The sequence below is a fragment of the Hippocampus bargibanti genome, linkage group LG19, assembly GCF_051943395.1.
Source record: "Hippocampus bargibanti isolate YZ-2025 linkage group LG19, ASM5194339v1, whole genome shotgun sequence".
In the NCBI taxonomy this organism is placed as follows: Eukaryota; Metazoa; Chordata; class Actinopteri; order Syngnathiformes; family Syngnathidae; genus Hippocampus; species Hippocampus bargibanti.
This window is the reverse complement of record NC_142752.1, coordinates 4302501-4316255: the sequence shown is the minus strand read 5'-3', so window position 1 is coordinate 4316255 and position 13755 is coordinate 4302501. Positions and strand designations below refer to the sequence as shown.

Genomic DNA, 13755 nt, shown 5'->3' with positions numbered 1-13755 from the left:
GCCGTTTTAAGTGTTTGAGGGGGAAAAAAAAGGAGGCGGCCGGGTATGAGCGTGATGTTGCTAATACAGATGGGCTGTGTGATAATGATCAGAGCACAATGTGAAAAGAAAAGGGAAAGAAAAAAAATGAACACAAATGCGGCAAGCAATGCTGGGAACCGTTTGTGCTTTCACATCAGCACCCAAGTGACGGATGACAGTTTCGTATCTAGAGGTGGCTCGGGCATCAGAGTAAGATGCCTCCTTCTGAGGTATTAATAATAAAATAATAATAATAATAATAATAATACATTTCATTTATAAGCGCTTTTCAAAACTCTCATGGTAACTTTACAGTCACAGGATAGGTTTCTCTGTGGGTGAGCAGCGGCAGCCACACATGCCAGCAGTTCACTCAACCCCGAAGTAACCCAAATACAGTAAAAGTCTCGTTATATCGATATCGGTTATATCGATAGTACTGCTTATTACGATACTATTTCTATGAACGCAACAAGAAAATTTACATGCCGCAGGATCGGATATATCGATAGTCCGGTTATATCGATATTTTTTTCCGACTCCCGAGAATATCGATATAACGAGACTTTACTGTAGATAGAAAGTGAGCCAGCTAGCTAATAAATAGCTAGCTACCAGTCAGCAAGATTGCAAATAGCTAGCCAGCAGATAGCTAACAGATAGCTATCAGATAGCTAGCTAGAAAGCCAGCCAATGAAGCCACTATATCGGTTTAATGAAGGATTTAGCTGTTTTATGAAAATGGCTTCTTTTACTCCCCTTTCAAACCATCTAAAAGTAAAAGGGGAGTCATCTAGATGGTTTGAAAGGGGAGTAAAAGAAGTGAGTTTCATAAAACAGCTAAATCCTTCATTAAACCGATATGGTTGGGTGAGGTTCAATTTGGATCGTTCGTACAACAGCCTGCTTAGGCAAAATAGGATTAGTAATATATGATACCGGTGGAAGTGGGGCAATCAGGCCAGTCGTTAGTCAGAACAATAGGAACAATCAGTGGAGCTGCGGGGAGTAGTCCTCTGCTCCCCCCAACCTGAGAGCAGGGACCTATCATAGCAGAGTCCGGCACCGCCATGTCTGTACAGTAGGGATATATATATATATATATAGGCCAAAACTACCAGTAAGACTTTAGTTTGCTGACGAAGTTTCTTGGATGGGAAGCGAAACGTCCGACACCTTCAAATTTGTACAGATGACGGCTGAAGAAACCTTTTCATCGATGGACCACTCCTGTACGACTGAGAGCCTACACAGACGTATTTGATGATGGCCAGAAAAGGTCACATGGGCGTCTTGTAATTAATTAATTTGAACGTGGCTGTTATGCGTGAAACGCTCTCGTCGTTACTGCTCCCCTCATGCTGATTCGAGACCAATTAAGATGCTCGGATTGGAAAAGCCTCATGGCGACAGTTGTGTATCTTACGTGTGTGTGTGTGTGTGTGTGTGTGTGTGTGTGTGTGTGTGTGTGTGTGTGTGTGTGTGTGTGTGTGTGTGTGTGTGTGCCAGGCTGGTTGTCATGGCAGCAACAGGGGTCTGTTTTGGACCCCCTGCCCAAGTCAAAAGGTTGATGTCATTCACATTGCACAACGTGGATGAGCTAGAACAGCCTGGGATGCGCTTGTTTTTGTGTACTCCTTCTCCAAGCTACTCAAGGATAAAATAAAGGTTGTGGTATAAATATATAATTGAATGTCTAAATATAGATATGATGGCGTGGCGGGGAGGGGGCTGCTTGCTATAGTTCGGTGGTCTAAAGGGGCTTATATCGTGTGAGATGAAAGAGCTTTCTTGATAACGTGATAAGGCGCCACATGGGCGCAGCGACACGAGCGTTATTCACAACTCGAATTATCGCCAGCGTTCGGTTTTCTCCCTCGGCTTGTGCGAATGTCGCGGATTTTAGATAATGCGATTCAGATTATTTTATATGAAGTTATTGACTCATTCACTGCCATTCCCGAATGTATTCGGGAATTGAAAAGCATGATGTGGAGGGCCATTCCCGAATGTGTTTTGGGGCATGGCTGGTCAGACATCTGGCAATATTTTTCCTTTCCACGAGGGGGCAGCATTTGCCTTTTGTCCATGTTAGCGCTTTGTCACAGCTTCAGCTGTTGCTATAGAAATCAATATGTATGTATTGTATTTTGTACAGTCGCCCCCGTTTCAAGCTCAGATAACTTTAGACCAGGGGTGTCAAAGTCATTTTTTGCCGCGGGCCACATTGTAGTTATGGTTTCCTCTCGAGGGCCGTTATGAATTTGGGGAAGCCATTAGAATGTTTAAATCCCTTCAAATATTACATGTAGAGCACACAGCAAATTAATGAATAACTCGTTTTCAAATCTGAAGTCAAGAATAATGACTTTTATTGTGGTTGACATCCAAAAATATGAAATTTTGGCTCAGATTTTAGCAATCATCATGGAATTTAACAAGTTTGATTTGCTTTCGCGGGCCGAAAAAAATGATACGGCGGGCCGGATTTGGCCCGCGGGCCTTGACTTTGACACCTGTGCTTTAGACCCATATTACTTAAGAATTACCTTTTTTTCCTGATGATATTCTGATATTCTGTAGGTCCTACAATTTGAGTGAAAATGACAAAAACCCTGGCACTGGGAGTGGACACATTTTTGCACATGTCTGGCAGTGAATGGTTTAATGAGATTGACTCTAATTAATGTGCAATACCGTGCTGGTAGCAAAAAGTACACGAATACCAAACTAAATCAAAGGATCAAATACATCAAAAGTGAACACATTTCTCCAATCCTTTTAGCAAATATGATGAAACTAGAAGATTCACACCACAGTGAAAACAGTTCCTCGAATCGAGAGCCTCCGTGGGGGCATCACGATGCGCGCTTCTCGACACGTACTACAGTATAAGCTAACGCATGTCCTCCTTAATACGGCGCCATGAGATTCCACCCTCCGCAATATGTCTGCGTGTACCAAGAACTTTCTTTCTGTCCTTCCTGTGGCTGCAGGCTTCATCTGCCCACTCAAGCAATCAAGCCGAGGCCTCCCACATCGCTCATAACAAGCCAATTAAATCAATGCCGCCGCAAGGAATGACCTCAAGGCTCATCTTGCCCGACTTTTGTCTCCACACAATCATCGGTACGGTTGGACGGGCGCACTTCAAAACGTCAGTTGTTTCCCTCCGGGCAGAGCTTCGTGCAAAGTCGCAACGTTGTCATGTCAAAACGATGCATATTTGATCCGAAGTGACATGAATTATACATGGCGGCGAAATTTTACTGCGATAGATGGTGACGAACAAGAAAAAAAAATCTATCTAGCTAGATATTTAGCTAGTTATCTATAGCTATCTACCTAGCTAGCTATGCAGCTATCTATCTAGCTATGCAGCTATCTATCTAGCTACCTAGCTATGCATCTATCTATCTAGCTTTGCATCTATCTAGCTAGCTACCTAGAGATGCAGCTATCTATATAGCTACCTAGCTATGCAGCTATCCATCTAGCTACCTAGCTATGCAGCTATCTATCTATCCACCTAGCTATGCAGCTATCAATCTATCCACCTAGCTATGCAGCTTTAAATCTATCCATCTAGCTATGCAGCTATCAATCTATCCATCTATATATGCATCTAGCTAGCTATCTATGTGTCTAGCTAGCTATGTAGCTCACTATGTAGCTATTTATTTATAGCTAGCTACCTATAGCTATCTATCTAGTTAACTAGCTACACAGCTAGCTACCTAGCTATGCATCCATCCATCTATCTATCTATCTATCTATCTATCTATCTATCTATCTATCTATCTATCTATCTATCTATCTATCTATCTATCTATCTATCTATCTATCTATCTATCTATCTATCTACTTACCTAGCTATGCATCCATCTATTTATCTACCTAGCTATGCTTCCATCTATAGTATCTCTGTATCTACCTACCTACCTACCTACCTACCTGTCTAGCTAGACGGATAGTTATCTAGGTATATATCTATCTAGCTATCTATATTGTTAGCTAGCTAGTTATCTAGGTATATAGCTAGCTATATACTAGGTATCTAGCTAGCTAGCTATAAATGTTTTTTTTTTCTCCCTTGTTGGGTTTTCTCTTCACTTGATGACTGGTCGGCTCCCTCGGTGTGTCTCACGCGTCCACCCACCATGTTTCCTCACCCCGCTGTCGAGTCTCCCATTGGCGTTAATCTCCATCCTTCTGTCGCTCTAACAACAACCTCGTTCACACACGGCGATCCCGCTTAACGGAAGATACGGCACACCTGCTGCTTTATTACAAATTGTTAAGGCTTCGATATTATTCTCAAATATTCCAGGTTAACTGCAGGAAAAAGGTTTGAATTATTTGGCACCTTGCTTTCATCCGCCGAGGTGTCACCGCAACTTTGTTACAGCTCCGCCGCTAGCTTTTAAGATTCCACACGGCACCCCGGAACCGTGAAAATTATTAAAAGTAGAAAAATGTATTTCAAACTCCAAAAAGTCCAAAAATATATATATTCTTTAAGAATCTTTTCTTCATTTTTGAGCGACGTTGCGCTCTAATTCATTCCAGTCTATTGCCGCTATCGTGTAAATGTCACACCTGTTACATAATGCTGAAAACACCACCATTCATTTAAGAACATGTAAAAAAAAAAATACTGTCGGCATGGTAACAAGCATCACTGGTGAACCCCGGTATAACTTATGCTAAAAAGGCCAAGGGGTGGTTGCCATGACAACTGGAAATAGACTTAAAGGGTGATGGAAAAGTTATTTAGGGCAAGATGCAACATACTTGTCTAAACACGATCGTTTGCTGGGTACATTTTATGACGTAATGTCTTAATTAATAAAAAAATTGCACTGTTATGAGAAGCATGAAATTAAAATATGAAATGACAAGGCAGCGAATGGTACGAGTGTCTCAAATACACAAAAGTAATTAATCTGTGTTGATACTCAGCCTGGTGTAACGGCGCAAAATGTAATTTAGCGCATGGATTAATCGATGCAAATTCATTCAAATTGTGTTTTGACGGACTACCTTTCAAGCCGCTGAACAACATGCTGCTTCACCAAGACATGGGGTGCAAAAAAAAAGCGTTTGCTGCTGACATGCCGATTGGAAAGGCCAACGCGTGACTTGAAAGATATATTTGTTGACAAAAATTACAAAAAAAATGCTGAACCACATGCTGCTTCACAATGTTTATTTTTTTAACACTTAACATCAACGTTGACTCAAATGCAAATGGTAACTATAGCCATTTTATTTATTTATTTTGACATGCTGCATTCTCACACACACACACACACACACACACACACACACACACACACACACACACACACACACACGCACGCACACACACATTCCTATTTCAATGGTTTTGTGAGGTCCGGCTAACTCCAGATAAGGAGTGAGGACCACCATTGCTGATAAGTTGAGAGAAGAACTAGTGTTACATTTGAACACTAAATGTCATCCCATTTCCCACTTCAACTTCTTTAAAAACAAAGCAATAAAAAGTGGACTTGAAACTGAAATAACAGCAGGAGTGAGGACTTCGTATGGGTACATTCGAAGTCCTCACCCCTATTGTGAATTTGGTTAAAATATCGTTTTACTTTTCGCGCTATGAACTTTTTCCTCTCATTGAACACACCCACACACACATAAACACACAGTGAGTAGAAAGTGTGTGTATCAAAGTGAAATGAAAATACACACCAAAAAATCATTTTGGGTGAATTTGTGAGGACCTCTGTGAAATTTAAACAGATGCATATATAGACCCTCTAGAAGCCTTTAGAATGAAAAACTTGTGAGGATCGGCCAAAAGGTCCTCACTTGTCAAAAATGTCCTTACTACGTATGGTATAAAATGTTAATGGTCCTCACAAGAGTAGTCATACAAACACACACACACACACACACACAAAACTGTATGTTCTGAACTTGCCCCCTTAATAGTGTGTGAAAGAGATTTTAGTTGACCTCATAACAATGGACAATCAATAAAATGTCTGTTCTCACACGCTGACGAACCGCCGACGCACACACCCACGCACACCTCTTGCCAAAGACTCCATTGATTGAAGGGTATGCATCAAAATAAAAAGGCATAGAAAAAGGAGACAATCTACGTCCACTATTGATGAAAATAACTGCATAAATCAAACAAACACACACACGCACGAACGCGCGCTTTCTGGCGAGAAGCGGCATTGAAATGAGATTTAGTGGAGCACGGACACCTGATGCTATTGCAATGCAAATGCGGCATGGTTCTTAATAACATCCCTCTCTATTGTGTGTCAAATGTACACGATTTATATCTACCTTTCAAAAACTCAATACAGTGAGACCTCAACTTACAAACACCTTATCTTACAAACTTTTCGTCTTACAAACGTCAAATTTATGAAAATTAAACCTTATAATAAGCACTATTTTCATAATACCCACCCACCACGGCTGGCGGAGTGATCTTCGGCGGAAGCACACGACCGAACAGCACCAGAGGTTAAGTTACCAACAGTCCTTATGGAAGGTGACTCTCCTTCCATAAGCCATCAACGACCATCAAAAAGGTAAATAAAACTTTATTTTACGGCACAGTATATTTATTTAATTACAGTCCTCATGTAATGCGCCTCTCTTTCCAAACAGCAATTCCCTTTGACCTTCGACTTCCAACGCCATTTCATCAAGCCATAAATGACCATCACAAATGTCAATAAAGTGACTTTATGATACAATGCAGTGTATTTCTTTCATTGCAATACAATAGCACATTTATTATACGTAGAATAAGGTATGTTGTGTGTAGTTTTAAGGCTTATTTAGTTGAAAAGTATATTTTATGGAAACCCGGGAACGGATTATTCCCATTTTAATGGTTTCCTATGGGAATTTTTTTTTGAGATACACACTTTTCTCCTTATACACTCTGTCTGGGAAACAATTACATTCGTAAGTTGAGGTCTCACTGTATAGGCAAAGTGTGTTTGGCCTATGAGTTCATTGATTAAAGTAGAAAACATTGTGACGACAACGACCTTTGTATGGTTGGTTCAACAACACACACGCGCACACACACACACACACACACACACACACACACACACACACACACACACACACACACACACACACACACACACACACACACACACACACGGGCCTGGGCAGCTAATCTGTTTAGCAATCACAAGGGTGCAAAAGAACAAAGTTCACATCATCGTCATCAGCGGCGACAGACGAGGGGAGATAGAGAGAAAGAGAGAGAAAGCATCGTGAACTGGGATTAAAAAGCACGAGCAAAAACTGCCACTCAAATAACATCTTGTTGAGTTTGGAATACTGTGATTGGACCATTGTGACAACTTAATGTGAGTATTGGAGGCTTTTTACTAACTTTTGATATTTCGATGAAAATTCAGCAAACGACCATCCTTCTGACCAACCGGTCATTCAGTCGCATTTGTCGTTAGTGGCCATTCTGGTGTTAGAAGGAGACAAGTGAGCAGAAAAGCCAATTTATTGATATTAATGGACTTTTTTTCAAAACACCTGTCATCTTTTGCAGTGTTGTTGTCCTCAAAGCAAAACACATTCTTTTTGACATGCAAATGAACTGCTGACTGTGGACCTGAGCAAACTGGCCGGTCTCTGATGTTGTGCCATATGTGTGTGACGGGGTTGCTTGGGGTCTTCAATGTCGAGGTCATCACTTTCCTCTACGCAGCACTGAATTGGCAATGCTGAATGTGCTCATTTTGAACTGAAGAAGCCTTTTGGATTTAAGTTTTTGGATTTTAACGAATCAAAACGTCATCAGTTATCAAATTTCTTCCGGCTATGAATCTTGCAATGTTTCAAGAATGGTAATCAACATCGACAAATATCCAATTATATAAATACCATTAAAAAGTGTTTTACCTTATCAGTCCATGTGTCTTGGTGTCTTTCAAGAGTGGGATGGAGGTCTTGACCGGGCCGTGGGCCGACCTGGCTCTGTTCCTGAGACAGATAGTCACACGGTCAGACAGAGAGTCGGACAGCTTCCTACAACTGTGCCTTTTTGGCCTCTTCATGTCTGTTTGCATACTCTTCTTGCAATTCTTGGTCTATCTTTATTGGAAGGTCAACCAGGGTAAGTGTGGGATAATGGTACAATATTTTAGTCCATGTGCTGCCTTACTTTACTTTCACTCACATTCATAACATAAAATTAAATGTGCTGTAGGATCAATTATGTAACAAGCAACCCATTGTTTATGTTTAAATGATCATCAATAGTTGTGTAAATAAATACTTTTAATACCTTCAGAATGCCGCACGACATCAAGCTTGCTTATATTTGGTTTCAAGTCATCAATAGGCTACTTTGTACCTGCGTATCGATACTCTGAAGTGGATTTGACTGTGCTAGCTAACGCAGGCCAATATTAATGTAAATTAGAGAAAAACTTAATGGCGATGCAAAAAAAAGTACAATTCAGTACTTTGGTAGTGACTTTGTGGTAAGAATTTATATATTTTTTGTGGGCATAGTGACCATTCTAGGCCAATCAAAACCTTAAAGCAAGGTGTTTAAAATGTACTTGCATAGTTAGTTCACTAACAGACGGAAATGGCGGAAAAGTCGCCAGTTGATGACGTAGGCAATTGAAATCAGCGTCCGTTAAATAATTACCACGCTTACCGTTTATAAAAAAATCCAAAAAAATGTACCACAAGTGAACCCAAAACAATATGTAAATTACAATAATACCATTTATTTTATTGCTTCGTCCCCAGTGGAGGCTGATCTGGCGAGGTTTTCAAACGACAGTAGCGCCATCTTCAGGCTGGTCCACCACAATGCACAGGAGAAGACACAGCATCGAGGCGCATGCGTACACCAGACAACCAAGGACTACAAATACGCAGCAAGAAAAGAACATCTCTAGTAGTCAAACCTTAGTTTTCAACCAAAAATGTCGGTTTTTTATACCTCGTTTTACAACCGAAAATCGGTTATCGACCAAACTGAACGTACCTGAATGCGCCACAGGACTCCCCGCCGCGTCCTTACGTCACTTCCTTGTGTCACGTGTCATTGTGACCGATGCATTCAAATTGTGTCGCGTTATATTATGACAAGGCGTGTTTGTATTGTGACATTGCATGCATACAAAAAAGACGAATGAGAAGTGAGAAATCAATATTTTCCGGCTTTTTCCTCCTGTGGAATACCGTGACAGTATATTGCAGTTCAGACCAGTGTTTTTAATAAGACTTCATTGTTTAAAATATTTTTTAATTAACATTGCATTAATATGTTTACATTTTAGAAAATTTGGTATGGAAAAGTGTATCAATTCAAACAAATCCATTTTTTAAAAAGTTTCCAGTCCCAACAGGTGGAATGTTTTTATTTGATTTATTTTTGTTAACATTTAAAAGACACAGTGCCGCTGCTGTTGAAAATGTGTCACATAGGGCATCTCAAGTCATCCTATACTTATCTTATTCTCTGTTGCTCCTCACCCCCCCAAAATCAGCATATTGCAAAAAAAAACTGCAACCTGTCCGTAGCCATCTTTAACAATGAGCCTAACCTACATATACTTTATGTGGATACCATATTGATGCTGACAAACTCTGCTTTCACAACAACTTAAAAAAACTCTCCCAATCAAGCCTGCATGGGTACAGGGAGAGCTACTGTCTGCTATCACCCGTTATCAGTTGTAGCTTCAATTCGTTCACATTTAGTCTAAAAACAACAGATCAAGTGTATGTTCTTCTTACAACTTTCTTTTTCTTTTCAAATGAGGACTGAAAACAGAGATAATTTTTTGAGGAATGAAAAAAAAAAAGTTGGCCTATGTCACCTCTTGTTTGTACCGTTAGTTTGTGAGTGTTTTGGTTGGGTAATGATTATATTTATTGATGTGAGGGAAGGCGCTGTACTATTCACATTAGAGCAGGGGTGGGAAGATATTGCATTATGAACATTAAAAAAAAAATCATAATGTGACATTTTTATTTTCATTATTTAGCTTTCTCACCCCTGCACTACAGGGGACATGCTGATACCAAACTATTCCCAAAATGTGAAAATTTAGTTTTTCACTTTCATTTTTCATGACTAATAAAAGCACAATGTATTTGTATTATCGTCTCATTTATGTAAAAAAAAAAAGAATAAAATAAAAGAACTATTGAAAAACGTTTAACAAAAATAATTAAAAACATGCTACAACTGTTAAACTAACAATGTGGTTCTTTTGCTCCCTCGGATTGTGTTATTATTTTCTTGATTGTTATTTTATTTTTAGAGGGGAAGGGGGACTTGGTTGTCTTCTTCTTGCGCCTTTTCAGTCAGTCAAGGTCCGTGACTGGTCGCAGAAGGTGGAGGAGTTCTTCACATCCCTGACAAGCCTTTCAGCTCTGCATGTAAGAAAGGTGGGGGGGGGGGTATTTTCTGGTGTCAGATTACTACTTTGTGACCGTTTTCACTCTAGGATGACCCCTTTTCTATTTGGTGCTCATTCACAACTCACTTTTATACAAGGTAATTTTGTACAGCTAGAAACGATCTAATAATTTTAAAAAAAATTTTCTATGACAACTAATACCTGAGTTGCGTCAATCCTCCTCTTCGGCCAGTTCGGTCTCTTTATGAACAACCACTCTGGTGACAGACATGTCAGGATGTTGCTCTTTGGCCTCCTTAATGGCCTGGGCTAGAGCCTGCAGTTGCGGAGCATGACCACAAGGAGGCGAGCAGGAAGCAGCCGATGGAGGGAAGGTAAGTGAAATAAAAGGGGAAAAAGAAAATAAAACACAAAAATAAAGAAAAATGACAACGGAAGCCAAATGTGCCATCGCTATTACGTGCACCATTTTTTTTTAAATGGCCAGCGTGGACATCGGCTGGGAACTTTTCAAAATAAAGTGCATTCCAAAATAAAAAAAAAATCTGAATATGTTATGTTATGACTATGTAGAAATGTAAGATGCCTGAAAGCGCTTACATTTGCTCAAGGAAGAACAAAGCAATGGAGGGGGAAGCTGCATGCAGATTTCAGCATACCGTATTCACTCAAATTTTGAAAAATTACGTTCGGTCTCAATATCTATCTATCTATCTATCTATTTGAGTTACTTCAGGGTTGAGTAAACGCTGGCGCGTGTGGCTGCCGCTGCTCACCCACAAAAAAAAATGTATCCTGTAACTGTAAAGTGACCTTGAGAGTTTTGAAAGGCGCTTAGAAATACAATGTATTATTATTATTATTATTATTATTATTTTACATTTTCTAAATCATCCAGTTCACATGGGCTCTGTAGTAGCAAACGATAGCGTCTTGTCAAAAGAGGCGACTAAACTTTTGTTACTGATGTAAAAAGGGAAGCGGAGAGCGTGGTAGCCTAGTGGTGACCATGCCTGCCTCACAGTTATAAGATTCCGGGTTTGAATGGAGGGATAGGCACTTTCTGAGCAAATATGGTATTTTTTTTTCTTCGCTCACATGAATGTGAATTAGGATTCAAAGATACTGTCCAATCCATGTGAATCAAAGCAAAGAGCAACATGCTCCACATGTCTCCAGAGGCGTTTCGTCTAGTAACAGCTCTTCAGACGACAAATGTTTTTATGTCGGTTTATTTCAGAGGGCTTTGAACGCATCATGGTATCAAATAAGGCCAGTGGAGAAAACATTTCATTAAAACTGACCTCGTCATGGTCGATGTCGCAATCGCCGGTGATGACGATGCGCTTCTCGATCCTTGTCTCTGACAGGCCGCCCTTTAACGTCTGCAATGGCATATCGTATGGCATATCATAATTACAATAAACCCTTTCATGTAGAGTGGTTACTCCAATGGATAACTTACCGTCCACTGGCGTAACCAATGTACCCAAAATGGGTTAAAATCCCATTATCAAATTCATGGTTACGTGTATATGTGTGTGCTCACACCTTGGTGATGTGCGTAGTGGTGGTGGTGCATAAAGATTCTGAGGTGATTGTCTGAGCCGTCATTAGAACTCCAGGCTCTCCGTCGCCGCTTCCGTCCAGCTGGGGGGGAAAAAAATGAATGAGTGTGAGGACAAAATAAGGCACAGTTCCTAAACGTCCTTAAAATGTCTTTTCCTGTGTGAAAAAAAGGAATTAATCAATCATTTCCATCGTCGAAGGATGAATCAACCCTTCAAACATGCACCTGTGCGGCCTCGTATGTGATGGTTTTGGTTTCCGTGTGCACGATGGGCACTTCCTTGGTCGCGATCTCGGTCTTCTGCGCCGCAAACGTGTCCGATATTGTCACCATTTCCGTCTTAACCACGGGGGGCTGAGTTAGGGGGAGGACAAAGAGATGGAAAGGGAGGGGTTAATACATTAAAAGAAAAATGTCAGCTTGTTAGGAAGGATAAATATTGTTTGGGAGTGGGGGGGGGGGGAGACACTTCCTATTCAATATATTCAACACAGCCGTCTTAAAGTCGCAGAACTACATTTACAACCAAAAATGTGCTCCATGCCGTTAGATTTATTCATTGCAATTTCTTGTACTTACGATGTTCATTTTTTATTTTAATTCAATTAGATTTCTGCCTCTGAGTGTTGCAGTTAACCTAATATGCCCAAGGCCTTCAGAATCACTGGGAGTGCTGGCCGATGTAACTGAACCCTTTCAGGGACAGCGGTTACTACAGTGTATAGTTTAGCATGTTATTCATTATTAGTGCATGAAAACTTTTTAAGCCATATATGTAAATTTTTGAAGGGCTTGGAACGAATTAGGGCATTTACATGGAAAACGCACTTTGACTTACAAACTTTTCTCATGAAGAAATTTCTTCCACAAGAAGATACAGTGAGACCTCAACTTACAAACACCTTATCTTACAAACGTTTCATCTTGCAAACGTCAAATTTCTGAAAATTAAACCTTATAATAAGCACTATTTTCATAATACACACCCACCACGGCTGGCGGAGTGATCTTCGGCGGAAGCACATGACCGAACAGCACCAGAGGTTAAGTTACCAACAGTCCTTATGGAAGGTGACTCTCCTTCCATAAGCCATCAATGACCATCAAAAAGGTCAATAAAACTTTATTTTACAGCACAGTTTATTTCTTTAATTACAGTCGTCATGTAATGCGCCTCTCTTTCCAAACAGCAATTCCCTTTGACCTTCGACCTCCAACGCCATTCCATCAAGCCATCAATGACCATCACAAATGTAAATAAAGTGACTTTATGATACAATGCAGTGTATTTCTTTCATTACAATACAATAGCACATTTATTATACATAGAATAAGGTATGTTGTGTGTAGTTTGAAGGCTTATTTAGTTGAAAAGTAGATTTTATGGAAACCCGGGAACTGATTATTCCCATTTTAATGGTTTCCTATGGGATTTTTTTTTTGAGATACACACTTTTCGCCTTACACACTCTGTCTGTGTCTCTGTCTCGTTAAGTTGAGGTCTCACTGTAATTGCATACATAGAGGAACAACTGTATTAGTTATGGTGTTACTTTCTCAGGGCGGCATTGATGCTATTGAATGGGAAGTGACTGCAGTTTTCGCACGCAAGACACACGAGTCGACACGAGCCCAGTTTGCAATTTTCAAATAAAAAAAATGCATGATCAATAATGTGTCATAAAAAGAGGCATTTACAAATATTTTTCTTCGGTAGACTCTGCACATAGACAA

At 40.2% G+C, this 13755-nt stretch overlaps 1 protein-coding gene and 1 long non-coding RNA gene across 11 annotated transcripts in view; one reads left to right on the top strand and one right to left on the bottom strand.

The window, feature by feature from the left end:
• The first annotated feature begins 7274 nt into the window (after positions 1-7274).
• On the top strand, positions 7275-9560 carry LOC148883653 (uncharacterized). The gene is made up of 3 exons (XR_016118545.1): positions 7275-7415; positions 7999-8179; positions 8827-9560. It is a non-coding gene; the product is annotated as an uncharacterized LOC148883653 (long non-coding RNA).
• epb41l2 (erythrocyte membrane protein band 4.1 like 2) overlaps positions 9435-13755 on the bottom strand; it is a 38638-nt gene continuing 34317 nt past the window's right edge. For 9 of the 10 annotated variants that reach the window (XM_089022688.1, XM_089022677.1, XM_089022686.1 and 6 more), the window contains 5 exons: positions 12247-12375; positions 12003-12101; positions 11756-11836; positions 10653-10767; positions 9435-10464 (listed from right to left, as the gene is read on the bottom strand). In XM_089022688.1, coding sequence (XP_088878814.1) covers positions 10663-10767; positions 11756-11836; positions 12003-12101; positions 12247-12375 — 414 coding nt within the window. In that variant the 3' untranslated portion in view covers positions 9435-10464; positions 10653-10662. The remainder of the gene's footprint in view (positions 10465-10652; positions 10768-11755; positions 11837-12002; positions 12102-12246; positions 12376-13755) is intronic. The other variant, XM_089022683.1, reaches the window with a different exon arrangement.